The 19,428-nt window shown below is 55.9% G+C and overlaps 1 protein-coding gene across 4 annotated transcripts in view; it reads right to left on the bottom strand.

The window, feature by feature from the left end:
* Positions 1–19,428, bottom strand: part of AXIN1 (axin 1) — a 64,646-nt gene that overhangs the window by 14,036 nt on the left and 31,182 nt on the right. For 2 of the 4 annotated variants that reach the window (XM_086691763.1, XM_086691764.1), the window contains exons 3-5: positions 10,795–10,935; positions 5,831–5,927; positions 1,742–1,858 (exon numbers count right to left, since the gene is read on the bottom strand). In XM_086691763.1, coding sequence (XP_086547889.1) covers positions 1,742–1,858; positions 5,831–5,927; positions 10,795–10,935 — 355 coding nt within the window. The remainder of the gene's footprint in view (positions 1–1,741; positions 1,859–5,830; positions 5,928–10,794; positions 10,936–19,428) is intronic. The other 2 variants (XM_086691765.1, XM_086691766.1) reach the window with 1 other exon arrangement.

Below are 19,428 nucleotides of genomic sequence, written 5' to 3'. Positions count from 1 at the left end.
AAATATACATCTTTTTTTAAATTTGTTTTTATTTATTTTTGAGACAGAGAGACAGAGCATGAGCAGGGGAGGGGCAGAGAGAGAGGGAGACACAGAACCTGAAGCGGGCTCCAGGCTCCAAGCTGGCAGCACAGAGCCCGACGCAGGGCTCGAACTCACAGACCGTGAGATCATGACCTGAGCTGAAGTCAGCCACTCAACCGACTGAGCTACCCAGGCGCCCCATATATCGCATCTTCTTTATCCATTCCTCCGGCAATGGACATTTGAACTCTTTCCATACTTTGGCTGTTGTCGATAGTGCTGCTATAAACATGGGGGTGCATGTGTGCCTTTGAAACAGCACACCTGTATCCCTTGGATAAATGCCTAGTAGTGCAATTGCTGGGTCGAAGGGTAGTTCTGTTTTTAGTTTTTTGAGGAAACTCCATACTGTTTTCCAGAGTGGCTACACCACTTTGTATTCCCAGAAACCTGCGTTTTCTCTTAAAACGAGTGTTCACACTTGCCCCTTCTGCTGGGTTCCTCACTGCCCCCTTTTCTTGTCTAAGGTCTCCTTTACCCAGCACTGAGCCGGGAGGGACGACAGAGCCCTGGTGACCATCACATTAGGTCTGTGTTAGGTCACTACATGTTTTAAAAGTCTAACATTACTGTTACCTAATCAGGCCTTATTTTAATTTGATCAGCTGTCCTAACAATATCTTTCAGCGCAAACGTGTTTTAAAAGTCTAAGCCACTTGGGCGCCTAGGTGGCTCAGTCAGTTAAGCATCCAAACCCTGACTTCAGCTCAGGTTCCAATCTCATGGTTCCTGAGTTCAAGCACCACACTGGGCTCTGTGCTGACAGCGGAGAGCCCAGCTTCGAGCCCTCTGTCCCCTTTTCTCTCTGCCACTCTCCAGCCTGCACTCTGTCTCTCTCTCAAAAATTAAAAAAATATACCTATTTTTTAAAATCTAAGCCACCACCCCCCTGCTGAGGGGGATGGGGTCACCGGGGAGCTGCCAAGTGGAGGGGAGAGAGCGCAGGGGGCTCGGACAGGGCAGGAGGGCAGACGGAGGAGGGAGCAGCCCGAGACAGGGTGACACACAGGCGTCCTCTCTGATCTCCTGCATGGATGGTGGCGATCTAGAACCCTGGACTTCGGATGTACAGCAAGCTGAGCAGGGAGGACTCCGTGTGGGGCAGGAGCCTGAGCGGGGGCAGTGCCCCTGGGCACAGTTTTGACTCTATGTTTCTCATCTACAAAACGACAGAACCTCAGAAACAGGTAAGCTTAGGTGAGAAAATCATGGGAAGGGCTCAGGGACAAATGCCCACGTGTGGGGCTATCACTGGCCTCGATGAGCTCAGGGGCAGCTGCAGAAAGCTCGGAAGGGTCCGGAGAGGGAAGCAGGGGAGGGCAAGCCCAGGACGCAAGCAAACACTTCAACAGAGAGAGCTGGTGCGAAAGGTCCGGGGGTGCCCAGTGTTCTCAGAAGAGCCTGGGCAGTAGGGACAGCCATGAGGCCGAGACCCGGAAGGGAGTCTTTGCGGACAGCATATCCCAGTGGAGAAGAAAGGCCCGAGGCCAGCAGGCTGGCTTCTCCGGGGACGGAACTGAGCAGAGGGCAGTGACCTGCATGGGAGTGAGAGAGCAAGGCCAGACGTCCAGGTGGCAAGCGCTGAGCAGTGCTGACCGTGAGACGGCACACGCAGAGGAAGGGCAGAGTGAGAAGTCCCCACGAGACGGAAACGCACCCACGTGCAGTGAGGACGCGTGCGAGGCTCGGCCCTGCGGCGGATGCCTGCCCCCAAGCTCAGGTGTTCTGGAAAAGAGCCTCTAGGCTGCACGGCTGTGCTTCTGAAAATGGGAAACTGTCAGAAATGACAATAATTACCAGCTCTGTGGAAAAACGGGTAACCTTCCGGCTGTGGAGGAACAAAAGAAGTCACAAAGGAAAAAGTCCCAGTAATCACAACTGTGGACCTTCCGGGGAGTTCAGATGGCTCCTCCCTCGGGCATTAAGGAGTAGACCTTTCATGACTGGAAAGTCGGCGGGGTCCCCCACGTGGTGGTGCCTCTGTGCCCCTGCGCCGACACCCACACACAGCCCCTCGTCCTGGGCCTGATCCCCTGGAAGTCACGCAGCAAGGACCACCAGGCACAGCCCACCCGCCTACCTCGGGGCAGCACAGCGTCTGCCTCTCGCCCGCGCTCCCCAGACCTGCCTCCCCTGAGACCCACGACAAAGCAGACACGCACAGGTTCCTGGGGCAGGCGGGTGTCACCAGCCACAGAAGAGACACCCCAATCACAGGACTCCACGACCTCGGCCAAGACGGGAAACATTTTCTTCTGGTTTGTTAGATACAAAATGTTGCCCTTAAAAATAAAAGCCAGTTATTCTACCAGCAAAAATGGTTTTATTTAGGAGTAACAAGAACTGCAACTGGGGACAAGCACTGCATGGCAAAAGTGATGGACTCCTCCCACCAACAAAGGCAAAGACGTCATCTTACGGAGAAGGGGAGTTGGGAGGGCTGCTGTGAATGGAAGCCCCCTGGAGAGAAGCAAGCGTCTGGGGTGAAAAGGCTTCTCCTTGGCTGAGCCGCAGGGGTGGGACGCAGTGTGTAGGGGACCCAGCGCGTCCTTCCCTGTAACGGACGCTCCTGCTGGGTTGGCACGCGAGCTCCCCCCACTGGCTTCCTGACTCCCCTTCGGTGAGTTTTCTCCTGCTTCATTTCCACGCCGGACAGAACGGATGCAGCACGCCCTCTCTTCGCTCTTAACTCCGAGCCACGTGCTGGCCTGTCTGACCTGACCACACAGCCAGGCTGGGCTCCAGGCTGTGCCCAGTGCTGACGGCAGACGCCAGCTCACCCAGGCAGCGCTTCTGCTGAGACCCCCCCCCCCCCGCGCCCCACCGCCTCAACGGGCTACCCAAGCACACCCCCGCCAGGCCCCTCTGCTGAGCTATCAGACAGATGCAGAGGGGCCCCTGGAGAGACCACGAAGCTCCCCACGCCGCCGAGAAGCACGCGGGCGACATCTTCCAACGCTGGTCCCCAGAAAACGAAGCCCAGGCGGGTGAGGAGGCCAGTGACCTCTGCCCCCCCTCACCGCCCCCGGCAACTGCACCAACCGCCTGGCCGTGCCCAGTCCATCCCAGCCACGACCTGTTCCCCTGAACGTGTGAACAGCTCAAGGAGCAGGGCTCATTAAGCCTCCCCTGGAAGGTAACCAGCACTCAGAAGTCACCAGGACGCACAGGACTCCTGCTTTCACAGAATGGTTGCACGGGGTCAGGCCCGAGGGTCGGCGTGGTGCCCAAGAACGCTCTTAGCCCTGCCGGGGGGCTGGGCGGCCGAGGCTGGAAGCCTGTGGGCCACAGCACTGTCCACACCGCACGGTAAAGCCAGGCTCTCGCTGCCATGCCTGCCTCTCTCAGCTCTGCCTTCACGCTGACTTGGCCAGGACCTTCCAGAGACTGAAGATGCCTTGCTTTCCTCGATTCTGGAACATTCCCCCAATGACACTTCTGACTCTTGTCTCTTCCTGATTCTCTGTGCCGCATTCTGAGACATCTTTCCAGGTCTATATTCCAGCTCACCAACTTTCTCTTTTGGTTTTCTTGAATATGCCGTTTAATTGTTCGAATCAGATCCTATCGCCAGAATTGGTTGGTAGGCGTCCCACAGAGGAGGGCTCCCTGACATGAGCATCCCTGGACCCGGAGGCCCCACAGGCCCTGCACGGCCACGGCGCTCAGCCGGACCGTTTCTCTGCACTCCCTCAGTCTGGAATGAGGCTGTCTCCTCTGGACTTTTGTGACCCTGTGACTTTTGAAAATTTGAAGCCAGTTCTTGGGCAGGGTGGCCCTCAACGTGGGCTGTGTCCTGCTGATTTCTCCGGCAAGAGGCCCCGGGCCTCTCATGGTCCTCGAGGGGGCAGCATCCATGGGTCCCCTCACGGCCGAGGATGGCACCCCTGCCCTGAAGTCCCTTTTTCCCATGGGAGCGACAGCTTCACCTGGGCCGCTGCAGGTGTCCTGCTGCTCATCACACTCCCGGTGCGTTCAGTCCGTCAGCGGAGACGCGCACGTTCCCGCCTCACCGCCACTGACCCTCACGCTTTGGTGGCCTGGTGGGAGGGAGCACCTCCACGTGGCTCCTGTGTCCACTCACCCCCTTCCTTTCTGGGACACAGGGTACCCAGGCACCCCTACTGCTCCCCCTGCCCAGGCCCAGTCCTGAGTTTACACATCCATGAAGAGAGGAACCTGGGGGGTCAGTCAGTTAAGCGTCTGACTCGGTATTGACTCAGGTCACCATCTGAGACCGAGCCCTGCATCAGGCTCCGTGCTGACAGTGCGGAGCCTACTTGGGATTCTCTGTCTCCCTCTCTCCCTGCCCCTCCCCCACTCCCTGCCCCCTCTCTGAAAATAACTAAATAAATAACCCTTAAAAAAACCACAAAACACAAAAAACAAAAAAGATCTCTGAAGAGAGCAAGGAGACACACGCACCAGCCTACAGCGAGGTGAAGACGTGTGCAGGCCCCGGCTGTGCTCCGACAGCACGAGTTGGCTGGTGCTCCCTACGGGGGAGCCCTGAGGGGCCCCGGCAGCGTGCACGCACACGCAGGCACACACACGCACACAGACCACCAGCAGCAGCATCCACTCCTCCCGAGCACACGCTGTCGGTGCCTGGCTTAGGTCAAGTCTGTGCTGGGAGGTGACAAGATGCTTGACCAGGTTTTTCTGTTTTTTCCTTTTTTTTAACATTTATTTATTTATTTAGAGAGCACACAAGCAGGGAGAGGCAGAGAGAGAGAGAGAGAGAGAGAGAGAGAGAGAGAGAGGAAGAGAATCACAGGCAGGCTCCGTGCTGTCAGCACAGAGCCCGACACGGGGCCCGACTCCGCCAGCAGTGAGGTCATGACCTGAGCCGAACCTGAGGTCACGACACTGAACCGACCGAGTCCCCTGGGTGCCCCTAACACTGACCACCCATCCTCTTCTCAGAAGCAAGAACATACCCACAACCTTTCTGCTCAACCATAAAAATCACCTTTCTTACCTGGAAATTAGCTAAAAGACTCTAAGCAAAGAACCGGCCACGGATGAGTGTGCGGTGACCCCGAGAGACGTCCCCTTCACCTGCACAGGAACCGCGGACAGCTGCTCACAGCACCAACGGTTTGAGACTCCTGCAAGGCCTCCTTCTCTTCCCTGAGAAGTCTTTCCCGTTCAGTTGGCACGCCAAGATAAAGAGGTCTCTGCAGGTGGGGGCGGGCTGCCTGCCTGCTCTGCGAAGCCCCCCCTCCGGCGCCCACAGTCGGGGGGACTACTGTCACCTCACTATTTCCTCCCAGGAGGCGAAGCTGAGGCACCTCCCACAGCAAGTGCTCACAGTAACTTGGGATCAGAGGCGCCGAGCATTGCCGCCGTCAGGCTTCCGCACGGAGCCACAGTGAGGTGGCCCGTGCAGGGGCCGGGCCCGGTATCGAGCCAGGGACAGGGGCTCAGAGCTGCTCTCCCACATCGAGGAGCAGCACGTCACTTAGCAGGACAGGAAGACTGCACAGCAGGTGCTACGTGAGGCCCTCCCTGCCCCTGTGAAGGGAACGTGTGGGCCTACAAGTCGCCCACGCTGTCCTTGCCAGCCTGTGGGGCGTGACCTCGTGTTGACCACACGCTATGCCTGGACATGAGCTGAGCCCACAGGAAGCAATGCCCTTCCCGCTGCCCAGTGCCACAGTGGCCGGGGGTGGAGGGAGAAAGGGTGGGCATGGTCCCAGAGGGCCCAGGAGACAGGGCGCAGGGCTGCGTGGCCAGAACTTACAGGGATGTGAGGTAGGGGCACCCGCCCGTTGACCTGGACGCTCTCTTGCATCTCCCGGCGGTGCTGCTTACGGGTCCTGTACGGCGGGACTCCATCCCTGTCCGGAGGAGAGAGAGCCCGGCGTGAGTGCAAGACAAACAGCTCAGGGAAGTGCAGCTGGCGAGGCCTGCTCTCTACAGCCGGAGAGCTAACAAGGGTTTCTCCGTTTTCTAAAGCAGTGGACAAGGGGCACCTCGGTGGCTCAGTAGGATGAGCGTCATTTCATTTTATTCTTCATTTCAGCTCAAGTCATGATCCCGGAGTCGTGGGATCGAGCCCCTGTCGGGTCCCACACTGAGCATAGAGCCTGCTTAAGATTCTTGCTCTCTGGGGCGCCTGGGTGGCGCAGTCGGTTAAGCGTCCGACTTCAGCCAGGTCACGATCTCGCGGTCCGTGAGTTCGAGCCCCGCGTCGGGCTCTGGGCTGGTGGCTCGGAGCCTGGAGCCTGTTTCCGATTCTGTGTCTCCCTCTCTCTCTGCCCCTCCCCCGTTCATGCTCTGTCTCTCTCTGTCCCAAAAATAAATCAAAAACGTTGAAAAAAAAATTTAAAAGAAAAAAAAAAAAAAAAGATTCTTGCTCTCTCCCTCTGCCCCTCCCCCACTTGTGTTCTCTCTCAAAACTTGAAGGGGAAGGGGCGCCTGGGTGGCTCCGTCGGTTAAGCGTCTGACTTCGGCCCAGGTCACAATCTCGCGGTTTGTGAGTTTGAGCCCCGCGTCGGGTTCTGTGCTGACAGCTCAGAGCCTGGAGCCTGCTTCTGACTCTGTGTCTCCCTCTCTCTCTGCCCCTCCCCTGCTTATGCTCTGTCTCTCGGTCTCAAAAATAAATAAAAACAAAAAAAATAAAACTGGGGGGGAAGAAAAGCAGGAAAGGAATATGTGACAGAGACCGTATGTGGCCACAAAGCCTGAAACATTCACTGACCTGTCACTGAACGCCCAGGTGCCCGTGGCAGGGGTGCTGTAAACAGACCAAGACACGGACAGCCAAGACAATTTAGATCCCACTGGAACAGATCTCCCAGGTTCTAGGTTACCTGCTGTCTTCCAAGGCAGACTGGAAAGGCAGCGTTCTCTCTCTGAGGGTACGCAAATTAGCTTCCTTGACGTAAGTTTTAGTCATAAACCCTCCTGAAGATTGTAATAAACGTATGGATCAAATCGCGTGTTGTCTGTACATGGCTGGATGTACCTACTCAAGACACATGCCAGCTCTAACACGTCACCCACTGCACGGACCCGATCCCTCCCGCTCTCCAGTCCTCTCCGCACTTTCAACCTATGGTAAGAAGCACAGTGGCCAACAGGAGCCACTGCGACGTGAGGACGCCCGCCAGAGCAGGATGCCTAGAGAGAGTGGCTCCTCTGGGTCCCCACCTCCTCCTCACTGAAGAACTCCCGAGCGGGTCCCCGGCTCTGACAGCTGGAAGGGAGGGGTCCGTAAACCACCTGGCCGTTGAAAGACCTCGGCCTCCCTGGCCTCCGGTGGGTGAAGATGTGCGTCCCCTGGCCTCCTTCCCAAGCACGGCCCAGGGAGGGGGGTGTGGGGGGACAGGGCTGGGGCGCTCTCAGAGCAGTGCTCCTACTTGCCAGCAGGATCCACACGTGCACACAATTCTGATCTCATTTCTTCACTGCTGGGCCCCCAGCTCGGCGGCTTTGCTAACAGGCAGGGATGCAACATTCTCCTCTTAAAATCATATTCCTGAGAGCCCTGGTCTGGGTGGAAAGGGGAGACTTTGGCCGAATGAGGCAGAATGAGGCTGGGACAGCCCATCTCTCCTGTCACTGCCTCGGTGTCCCGGCTATCAGGGCACCAGCTGGGTGTGCAGTGTGACTGGCTCAGCACTCTAGCAGGGGCACCTCAGGGGACAGCTGTCAAGCAGCAGGCAAGTCAAATGCATTAAAAGATGTCGTCATCTGCCCGGAGGGTTTTGCCCAGGTGTCCCGAGCCACCAACTTGTTTCTCATACGCTTTGACCAGGCACTGGTTAAAGGTCCCACATGCCTCCGGATGAGGCACTGTCCTTGGACGCCCACGTCCAAAGTCTAGAGTGAGCCATGCCACCGTTTTTACTGTGTGGTTGACGTGCCGAGGGCAGCTGTGCCCAGGAGAAATAATGTAGAAGAAACGCACCATGCTACTTTTTGCCTCTGACGTATATTCAAATACATTCTAAATTTATTCCTACGTTTTTTTGAAAAAATAAAAAAAAAAGCATATATTTATTTATTTATTATTATTATTTTGTTTGTTTGTTTTTTTTACTTGACAGAAAGAGGGAGAGCACACACACACAGGGGAGGGAGCAGAAGGAAAGAGGGGGAAAATGTTTTTAATGTTTATTTTTTGAGATGGAGAGAGGGAGAGAGGGAGAGAGGGAGACAGGGAGACAGGGAGACAGGGAGACAGGGAGAGAGGGAGTGCACACAAGTAGGGGAGGGGCAGGGAGACAGGGAGACAGGGAGAGAGGGAGTGCACACAAGTAGGGGAGGGGCAGGGAGACAGGGAGACAGGGAGAGAGGGAGTGCACACAAGTAGGGGAGGGGCAGGGAGACAGGGAGACAGGGAGAGAGGGAGTGCACACAAGTAGGGGAGGGGCAGGGAGACAGGGAGACAGGGAGACAGGGAGTGCACACAAGTAGGGGAGGGGCAGGGAGACAGGGAGACAGGGAGAGAGGGAGTGCACACAAGTAGGGGAGGGGCAGGGAGACAGGGGGCCACAGGATCCCTGTGCTGACAGCACAGAGCCCAACACGGGCTTCAAGCTCACGAACCATGAGATCATGACCTGAGCCAATGTCGGACGCTTAACCAATAGCCACCCAGGCGCCCCTACTATTCCTACGTTTCTCAGTCTTAGAGTAAGCCAACATGAACAGAATATCAGGAAAAAAATACTTTAAAAACTTTAGATCTTCCCTTTAGCAAACATATGTCCTTTTCTTAGAGTGAATTAACAGACTTTATGAGAAAAATATGCTGGCAAATGAATCTTCATTGTAGTAACCAATTTCTGGGAGGAGAAAACCGAACAGCACGAGGGCACGATCCCGAGCTGTCAGCTGCGAGTGGGGGTCACAGTGGGCACTGCTAAAAGCACAGTCATTTCAAGTAAGAAACTGCTAAAAACACGTCAACATTTTATCTTAAAGATGTGATGCAAAGGGGGTGGCTGAGGGCTGAGGGGCTCAGTCGGTTGAGCCTACTTGGGATTCTCTTTTTCCCTCTCTCTGCCCCTCCCCTGCTTGCTCTCTCTCTCTCTCTCTAAAAATAAACTAAAAAAAGGGGGGGGGCACCTGGGTGGTTCAGTCGGTTGGGCATCCGACTTTGGCTCAGGTCACGATCTTGTGATTTGTGAGTTCGAGCCCCGCGTCAGGCTCTGTGCTGACAGTTCAGAGCCTGGAGCCTGCTTCAGATTCTGTGTCTCCCCCCTCTCTGCCCCTCCCATGCTCTTTTCTGTCTCTCTCTGTCTCTCTATAATAAATAAACGTTAAAAAAAAAAAAAGATGTGACACAAAGAAGGATGAAATAGTCAATATACACACACAAGTTGAACCCAAAGGGACAGACCCGTCTCGTGACGTCACCACCATGTGGCCACCGAAGAGGAAAAGAGAAAGGGGCCCCGGATGCATGGCGACGCAGGGTAGCCTGCAGAAGCGGCGAGTGCACACCACAGGCAGGGGCTTAGGCAAAGGGGAGGAAGCAAGTATGAAAACGGCACAGAAAGTGGGACCACAAATTTAAAAAAGGGTTTAGTAACCCTTTTTTTCTTTCTTATTTAACCCTACCTGATTTTCCAAAATGTTTCCTGTGAAGAAACAAGCTGGCTGGGGAAGAAATCCCCCAGCGACCGGTTGACAGTTGCTGCCCCCCCTCCCCCTCCGCTGCTGGTCCTGGCCCACACCCCTGCAGCCTCTGTGCAGGGAGGGTGCCCACGGTCCGGCCCACACCCCTGCAGCCTCTGTGCGGGGAGGGTGCCCGCGGTCCGGCCCACACCCCTGCAGCCTCTGTGCGGGGAGGGTGCCCGCAGTCCGGCCCACACCCCTGCAGCCTCCGTGCGGGGAGGGTGCCCTGCAGCCTCTGTGCGGGGAGGGTGCCCGCGGTCCGGCCCCCAGCCCCTGGCCCTGGCCGGGGACTTGCCATCAGTGGTGGTCAGATGGCGAATGGCACACAGTCTTAGAGCTGAGTACGTCTGATGTTCATGGGTGGCCAAGACCCCACATGACGTTGATAGGCTGGTTGGGCAATGCCCTGATGTAACAACAGGGTGTTTTACACCACTCTTTGGGTGGTCCCCAAAAGCCACCGACCAAAGTAAAGGAAGAGTGTTGGAAAATAAGTACTTTCTCACAAAGGGAGGGCTTCCCTGGGGAGGACGATGGGAGAATACGGTCCACCGTCACCACCGAGGGCCGCTAAGGCTCAAGGTGGTTCTTGACGGTCACTGAGGCCTCAGAGATGTGTTGCGGCCCCAGTAGCTGTCCCTGAATCGACCAGGCAGTGGGGCTGGCCCGGAACCAGCTGTAACGACTCCCCTCTGGCTCCTGTCTTCCCATCCCTTACGCCAAGTAGGTGACAGGGAGTAGATTTTGAACAGTGACAAGTACGGAGAGGCACCCCTGCCCAGGAAGCAGCCCTGCCAGAGGAGGCCCGCACCCCCACCGCCCACCCTGCTTGGCCACCCGTCTGTAAAGCGAACCCGAGACCGAATGCCGAAGACAAAACTGAACCACGGCATGAGAGGTGGGCAGCTCTGGAATCTGCTTCCTTAGTTTCTTCTCTTTCAAAGGTCCCAGCAGCCTTGGCCTGGGGAGAAGCAGTGGCTGCAGCCCCGGGGACCATCAAGGACACGTCCCGCAGCGCGGACTGTCCGTGCAGCAGCGGGGGGCCTGCCGGGGTTCGCCCAAGAAGAGGGGACTCACACGCTGCTGTCGGTGAGGGACAGGCTGTCGGCATCACTGGATAGGCTCTGCTGCTCACTGTCGTTGGCACTGGTGGCCGGGGCGAGGGCGTAGCCGGAGCTGACGTAGTAGGGGTTGGCAGGCTCCCGCCAGGACCCGCACCTGTGAACAGGGAGCAAAGGTCAGCAGCAGCCCAAGGACACGTGCGCAATCACCCACATCCACGGGCGAGTATCCGTGCAGATACCGATTTATGAACCGTGCATGTAAAGAATCCAGAAAACACAGCACAAGGGGCAGGTGCCTCTCTCTGTCCTGCCTCCGGCCCTTCTGCTCTTCCCAGAGGGATCGGTTAAGCCCCAGGCATCTTCCGGATCTTTGGCGTGCATTTAGGCAGACGTGTAAGTGCGCACACACTTGTCACCTCGGTTTGCACTTTTATGCACGTCACTACAAATGGGACGCGCCAGGGGCGCCTGGGTGGCGCAGTCGGTTAAGCGTCCGACTTCAGCCAGGTCACGATCTCGCGGTCCGTGAGTTTGAGCCCCGCGTCGGGCTCTGGGCTGATGGCTCAGAGCCTGGAGCCTGTTTCCGATTCTGTGTCTCCCTCTCTCTCTGCCCCTCCCCCGTTCATGCTCTGTCTCTCTCTGTCCCAAAAATAAATAAACGTTGAAAAAAAAAAATTAAAAAAAAAAAAAAAAAAACAAATGGGACGCGCCATTCTGCTCTCGGGCCTTCTAAAGAACGCTGCTGGCAGGCTTACTTGCCGCACAGCGGGGCGCACCTCCACCACCAGCAGCAGCGACACCGGTGCCCCTACCCCCGCTGCTTCTCCCCAGAGTCTGAGGCCACAGGAGGCCACGACCCCTTCAAGGAGCCATCCGGGACTCTGGCGCACGAGTGTGACAAGGCTCACGGGACGCAGGCGGGAGCCGGGGGTGAAGGTGCACGTGCATCTACGGAGGCTGCAAGCTGCCTGCCGGGTGCGGCGAAACCAGGAGTTGGATGCTCAATGGACCGAGCTCCCGGGCACCCTCGGGGCCGGTCGCACCGCAATGATTTCTGGGGGCAATGACTTCTGGGGGCCGTGCTGTTCTCCCGTCAAGGTACCCCCCCCACGCCCCGCCAGGCACCTCCTCCTCCCAGACTGCCCTCCGGTAGCGACAAGGGGCTCAGGGAAAGAGAAGACGTTCTGTGATGGCTGCCGGGATATGGGGGCCTCGCAGGACCCGCCCGACTGCCGCCCCGTCAGGAGTCCCGGCCTCTCTGTCGAGCACACCACGACCCACAGTGCCCAGAGTGCGCCAAGCGCGGGGACCTGGGGCGCATCACGGAGGTCCTCAGACTCCAGTGTCCTCGGTGCAGAGAGGGAGAGGAGACCGTCTCTACGGGGATGGAACCCCTGTGGACAACCATCGCCTCACCGGGCCCGATTCGTGCCACGCACAGACTCAGAAAAAGGCGCCCTAACGAGACTGGGGACCAGGCCCCTCGGTACCCTGAACACCCATCACGCAGGACGTGCAGGGCCAGGCAGCACGGCCAGAAGAGAGGCCCGACCGAAGGGGGACCAACTCCCCGGGGGCCTTGGCATCCGGTCTCAGGAGAGGTGGCACCTGAGGCCACGAAAATGAGAAAAGTGCCAGCCCGGTGGTCCTCCTATTCTGGCCAATGAGGCCACAGCACCGGATGGAGACACAGCCACCGAAGTTCTGCGCTGGCTCAGGAAACATGTGCTCCACGTCCGTCTCCAGAAAGGAGTAGGTCACCGTCCAACACCACGCAGTTTCTCTGACCCACCCATCCACAGCCGCCAAAGCCTCTGGAGAGGCCACTAACGGGTTCCAGCCAGCTGGGGGCAGGGGCAGGGCCCAAAGGCTCCTAGTACACAACATGTCCCGTCCAAGGGCTCATAGGAAGGGATGGGGACGAGGACAGAGACACCGATGCCTGTCCCCGGTCTTGTGCCTGTGTACGTTTCCTTATCTAGATCATTCCTACCGTGAAGCAGACAGAATGATGGGAGCTTGCCACATCAAAACTCTTTAAGAATCATACAATTTCAGGGGCGCCTGGGTGGCTCAGTTGGTTGAGCGTCCGACTTCAGCTCAGGTCACGATCTCACAGTCCGTGAGTTCGAGCCCCGCGTCAGGCTGTGGGCTGATGGCTCAGAGCCTGAAGCCTGCTTCCGATTCTGTGTCTCCCTCTCTCTCTGCCCCTCCCCCGTTCATGCTCTCTCTCTCTCTCTCTCTCTCTCTGTCTCAAAAATAAATAAATGTTAAAAAAAATTTAAAAAAAAAAATCATACAATTTCATTTTTATTACTTTAAACAATTTTTGTAAAAAGTAGGCTCTACACCCAACATGGGGCTCAAACTCATGACCTGGAGATCAAGTGCAACGACGGAGCCAGCCAGCCGTCCCACCATAAAACATTATTTTTAAATGACACTGTTATTCCTCTTCTATACTTAAAAACATAAAACCACCAATATCGTCACCATAATAACCACAGCACTGGAATCCAGATCACAGGCTAAGCGCTAAACTGTTTTTTCAGTTTCCCCATTACGAGTAAGGAATATTAACCTTTGGTTACTTTCTGTAAACACTCATTTGGTCAAACGAGAAAAAAAACTCCAACTTAAAGGGAAAAGGCATCCCGGCTTGGAAGCCCAAGCCCGCAGAGCATGCGCTCCACCCCTGCACCTGCTCACCTTTGCCCTCCCCCTACACAAGCACCCCGTCCAGCAGGACATAGCCTTCGACTCCGATGTGTCCAAGACTGTGTGTCTTACGCCTCAGACAGGTCCCCAGCGTGCCTCCCACATGTATAAAAAAGTCCATCTTGGGGTGCCTGGGTGGCTCAGTCGATTGAGCATCTGACTTCGGCTTGGGTCATGATCTCACAGTTCGTGAGTTGGAGCCCCGCATCGGGCTCTGTGCTGACAGCTCGGAGTCTGGAGCCGGCTTCAGATTCTTTGGGTCTCTCTCTCTCTCTCTCTCTCTCTCTCTCTCTGCCCCTCCCCCACTTGTGCTCTGTCTCTGTGTCTCAAAAATAAATAAATGTAAAAAAAAAAATTCAACAAAAAAAGTCCATCTTTAGGTGAAAAGCAAGAACAACATGGTTTAATTTTCCACAGCCTGCAGCACAGAGCCAAGCCCACTACGTACATGAGCTCTGAGTCCAGATGACAAAGGGAAGAGAGAAGAAAGAGCCACACCAGACAGAACAGAAGAGGAAGAAGGGGAGCGTCTGACTTTAGCTCAGGTCATGATCTCACGGTTCCTGAGTTTGAGCCCAACGTCGGGGTCTGCACTGACAGCTCTGAGCCTGCTTAAGATTCTCTCTCTCTCTCTCTCTCTCTCTCTCTCTCTCTCTGCCCCTCACCCGCTCGTTCTTTCAAAATATATAAATAAATTTTTTTAAATAATAAAAAAGAAGGGAGGAAGAGCTATCGGTTATCTTTTCCCTTTTTAAACTTGTAGACAATAAAGCTGGCTCTTGGAATCAAGACCGTTAGTGCCCTGGGCCTTCGCTGCAGGCTGACACCACAGAAAGTTCTGGCCAATGACCTGCAAGAGGAAATGTCATGTGGGGGAGCCCATGTCTCTACAAGACAGCCAGAAACGGAGACAGGGAGAGTGTGCATGTGCTCACACACACGCACGCACACACACGGGCACAGCAAACGTAGCCAACCTCCCAGGTGCTGCGGCCAGAGAAAATGCCCACTGCTCTGTCCCTTTCGATGTTCTCAGAATAAAACCTGGACGGGCCCACATATGCCCAACCGGGAACACCCTGCCTCTGTGCTGCCTTTTCTGCTGGGATGCCGTTTGCAGGACTTGGGTTTTCCATCCTTTCATGTTTAACTTGTTATTCTGCTTTCGTGTGTCTGCTGGGAAAGCTAGCCTTGTTAAGATCCAGCTGGACAATCTTTCTTCCAATCAAACAATTTGGTCCTGCTGCATCTGGTGTGACTACTAAGGGAACAGGGGTTGTCCACCATCTTGTTATCTGCTGTCTGTCCTTCTATTCTGTGTTTTTTGCTTCTTTCTTGCCTTCTTCTGGCTGTTTATTTTCCATCTCCTCTCTCTAATAAAGTAACCCTTCGGTCAGTAGTTCCTGTAGAGATCACAACACAACCCCAGGATCATGGCATCAAGCCCCGGGTCTGGACCAGAGATCCGTCCCCTGGGGACACCGGGAAATGTGGCCCGCTCCACGGAAGGCCAGGGGCCTTCCCAGGCTGGCTGCCGGCAGCCTCTCCCACTCCCAGCGCTCAGGCCAGGCGCACACCAACCCCTCGCCCATAAGGCCTTGCTCCCTGCACTGAGCCCAGACGTGCCCCCGGAACAGGGGCAGAGGCGGTTCAACACCGACATGACGCGGCCTGCCGACCCAGAAGACAAGCTCAGATGTGTTTTGCCGTCCGGTTATGGACCGGAGAGTGTTTTTCTCCCTCCTGCCTCCTTTAACCTGGGCCCTCATCCTTACCAACACGACGTTCTCAAGAGTCCAGGCAGTTACCCTACACAACGGTTCACTATATCCTTGTGGTGACACTCACTGGGCACTCTTGGGCAGGAATGTCACAGAAGTGATGCTCAATCACATCAAGAACACCAAGTGGGTTCGTCCCAGTACTGGTAGCAAACCAAGTGCCAGCCAATTTTTTCCACTTCATTATTTTTCTTTTGTTATCAAATAGGCAATTGCGGGGAGATACTGAGATACATACGAATTGTTACCACCCGGTGATTTTCCAACCCCTTCATTTGACCGCACACCCACAGCTGGCTGGTGTTCTAAGGAAGATGTGCTCTCCATCTGCATTTATTTACATCCGTGTGGACCTCAGATGGCTTCATCCAATGGATTACAACCCATTCATTTCTTTTCTGCTCATACTCGGCACAGCCCTGTCGGCCTAGGAACGCGCCCACACTCTCTGGCACTCCCTGCCCCAGCACTGAGATTTTCACCAAGAAGGTGTCTGTTAACTGTGTTATCTGGATTCCCGTGGTTTTCTTTCTTTCTTTTTAACGCTTATTTTTGAGAGAAAGGGAGAGAAAGAGAGAGGGAGACACTGAATCCAAAGCAGGCTCCAGGCTTGGAGCTGTCAGCACAGAGCCCGATGCGGGGCTCGAACTCAGGGACCCTGAGATCGTGATGTGAGCCAAAGTCAGATGCCTAACCGACTGAGCCCCCCAGATGTCCCCTCCCTCTCTTTTTATCATCCCATTGTCGTATGTCCCTGAGCACATGGGTTATTTTTCATTCAGTATCTGGTTATTTTGGACAGAGGGCCAGACACTGTGTGGGAAAACCCTTCCACCGCGGCAGCCTGGGATGACACATCCTTCTCCAGAGCACATACGCGTGACAGGGCACGTGGCTGGGGCACCAGGGTCCCCAGCCACCTTAATCCAGTGTCAGGAACTGAGAGATGCTGGGTGAGGCTGCAGACCGGGGAGGCGGGAGGGCTCGCGTCCTGCAAGTGTGTCCCTCCTCGAGGGCAGGGCACCTCCCTCCTAGGCAGGCCCCGGCCTGCCGGGGCCCAAGAGCCACACTGCCAGGCTTGCCCACCTGGGCTCCCTCCTCCCTGAACGGGGCTGCGCGCCTTGCTGCGTGGATAGCTATGCAAAGCCTTCAGCCAGATTAAAGACAGAAGAACAGGGGTGCCCGGGTGGCTCGGTCGGTTGGGCATCCGACTTCGGCTCAGGTCATGATCTCGCGGTCCGTGAGTTCGAGCCCTGCGTCGGGCTCTGTGCTGACAGCTCAGAGCCTGGAGCCTGCCTCGGATTCTGTGTCTCCCTCACTCTCCTGTTCATGCTCTGTCTCTCTCTGTCTCAAAAATAAACAAACGTTAAAAAGAAAATTTTTTTTTAATAAATAAAGACAGAAGAACAAAACCAGGTCTCAACATTTCCAGTTATGCTCAGTAGGATGTCTGCCCTGAACGGCCTAACTTCTCCGCGTATAGAGACCTCTCATCTCCTAGAAATCCTGTGACGAAGGATGTCCCCTAACTAGCACTCTACCCAGGCGAAACGTGAAATGGTGATTAGGCCTGTCCCCCTGCCCGACTGCCCGGAGCGTAAACGTGCGCCCTCGCCCCACAGGGAAGCTTCCGTCGACCTCAGTCAAACGCCCCGAGGAAGAGGCTTGTGATGTTTACTCGGAAGTGCAGGTGCACACTGCACTCTGCTTCACGTGACATGCCCGTCCATGGAGACACAAAGGTAACGCCCTGAGTGATGTAGCAGTGAGTCCGCTCGGCGCTCCAGAGGAGCGCTCGGGTGTCTATCCGGCCGCAGCTCTGCTGGCTCAGGTGGGGAGGCAACACCGCCACGCTCCTGTGACCAGCTGGCCCCACTGTGCCCCCTGTGTCCATGCTGGTCTGCAGGGACTGTCGGGGGCCAGACACGCACACCCCACACGGCCTTTCCTAGCGAGCCAGGCGGTCTCTGGTCAGCTGCTGAGGTGACAGATGGGCCTCCCAGCTAATGAGTCAAGGAGGCCACAGGGCTCTCTCTCTCCTCTGTTTTTTTTCTTCATCTGAAATGACGCTAATCCTTGTTACGGCCCCTGCTCCGACCCCCCATCCACGCTGGTTCACTGGCTGTGTGCTTGGCAGCGGCCGGCACAGAGACAATAAACAAGCCCTCGGTACCGACCGCGGGTACCAAGCACCATGCCACCCACCTCCTGACCCCGGTCAGCGTGGCGTCTATGTCTCAACCTGAAAGCCCTCTGTTTGGTGCCACCTGCCGGGCTTGGCCAAGCCCTGCCCCTAGCAGAGTCACTGCTGTGTCCAGACCTGTCCCTTTGCCGAATACCTACACCCTACCAGCTCAAGCAATTCTAGACTGCGCGCACAGGTCAATCAGTAGAGGAGTTCTACCGCCACAGAGATCAGAGCAGAGGTCCTCCCTGAGCAGACGGTGAAGTGGGCTGGTGCCCCGGCCTTCTCCTTGTGGGCAATCCTAGGGCCTCAAGGCAGCGTGGCAGCATTGACTTGTGCGCCCCCAGCTGGCAGGCAATTGCTGCAGCACAGAATTTAATTCCCTGTGGGTGTATCCTTAAGCCCAACACATGAGTGTCGTGACCTATACGTTTACTAGTTCTTACTGACCCGCGCTGACCACTTCAGCATTTCAGGTGTCCGCTGGGGGCCTTTCGGTAGGCGCGCGGAATCCTCCGGCATCGTGCACAGAACCCTCGTGGCCGTGGCCGTCTTTCACTCCCAAGTGTGAGACCAACCACTGCTCCTCGAAGGTCTTTTCTTCCTCCGCGGCTGGCGTTCTCCGACATTGCTGAGCGCCCTCGACGTGAAGACTGATCCATCCTCCTTCTTCCCTGCCGCCTTGAGGATCATTTCTTCTGGCTCACCCTCTTCTAAGTGACTCATCTGCTGAATCTGTCCATGGGACTTTTGTGACGGCCGTTGTCGATCTTAATTTCTTAAATCATCTGCTGTGGTGATTACTAGCTTCATGCGCTACTTAAATTTAATCAAAACTATATACGTTGAAAGTGCGCCTCCTCAGGCACACTGGCCACATTACGGGTGCTCCTGCACGGTGCGCCCAGGGCCGGTGAGCCGGGCGGCCGGCGAGGACCGCTCCACCCTCACAAGGCACCGGCCCACAAGATCTAATTGGCTGCTTCAAAGCTGCTGCATCACCGCTTCCTGTCCCCTGGAGAACCTGTCGGGTAAACTGTGATCTCCCGGACTTGAGAGCGCTTACATTTTACAGGCTGTCTGAGACCCCCTGTCCAGAGCCTTCCCGAGGGTCACTCTGGCCTCTGCTTCCGGCGGCTCACCCTCTGCGTATCTGCTCACCTGTCGCTGTGGACTGGCTGTTTTGTTACAAAGTTTTCTGCAGGAGTCGCTATGGGCTAGGATAACGTGCCTTCTGCCAGAAGCCAGACTCGCCTGCACCCAGTTTGAGGCCCGTGCTCCTGGGGTGACTGTGGCTTTGAGTCCATGCTTCTGGGCTGCCCAGCCCAGTCCAGAAGCATCCCCGGTCTGAGGCTGGGGTCTGTGCCACCCAGCCCTGTGAGGTGACGAAGGAAACTCCCAAATGTCCCCAAATTTGACCTCAGGGTCAAAGACCCTCCCTGATACTTTGCTTGTTGGATTTTCCTCTATATGTTTAGTCTGATCAGTTCTGGAACACACTATTTTCTTTTAACGTTTATTTACTTTTGAGAGGGAGAGACAGACAGACTGCAGGATGGGGAGACAGAGAATCCGAAGCAGGCTCCAGGCTCCAGGCTCCGAGCCGTCAGCACAGAGCCCGACACGGGGCTCAAACTCACCGACCACGAGGTCATGACCTGAGTTGAAGTGGGTCACCCAACCAAGTGAGCCACCCAGGCGCCCCTACAACACATTTTTTTTTTTAATGTTTATTCATTTTGAGAAAAAGAGTGAAGAGAAGGGGCAGAGAGACAGGGAGACAGAGGATCCCAACCAGGCTCTGCGCTGTCAGCACGCAACCTGATTCTGGGCTCGGACCCACGACCTCGGGATCACGACCTGAGCCAGTATCGAGACAGACGCCTAACTGACCGAGCCACCCAGACGCCCCGAACACATTTTTTATCCTAGGAAATGTCGACCTTGTAGACAAGTAGACGGA

This window comes from Puma concolor, chromosome E3, assembly GCF_028749965.1.
Source record: "Puma concolor isolate L17-30 chromosome E3, mPumCon1.1.hap2, whole genome shotgun sequence".
In the NCBI taxonomy this organism is placed as follows: Eukaryota; Metazoa; Chordata; class Mammalia; order Carnivora; family Felidae; genus Puma; species Puma concolor.
This window is presented reverse-complemented; position numbering and strand designations above follow the sequence as displayed.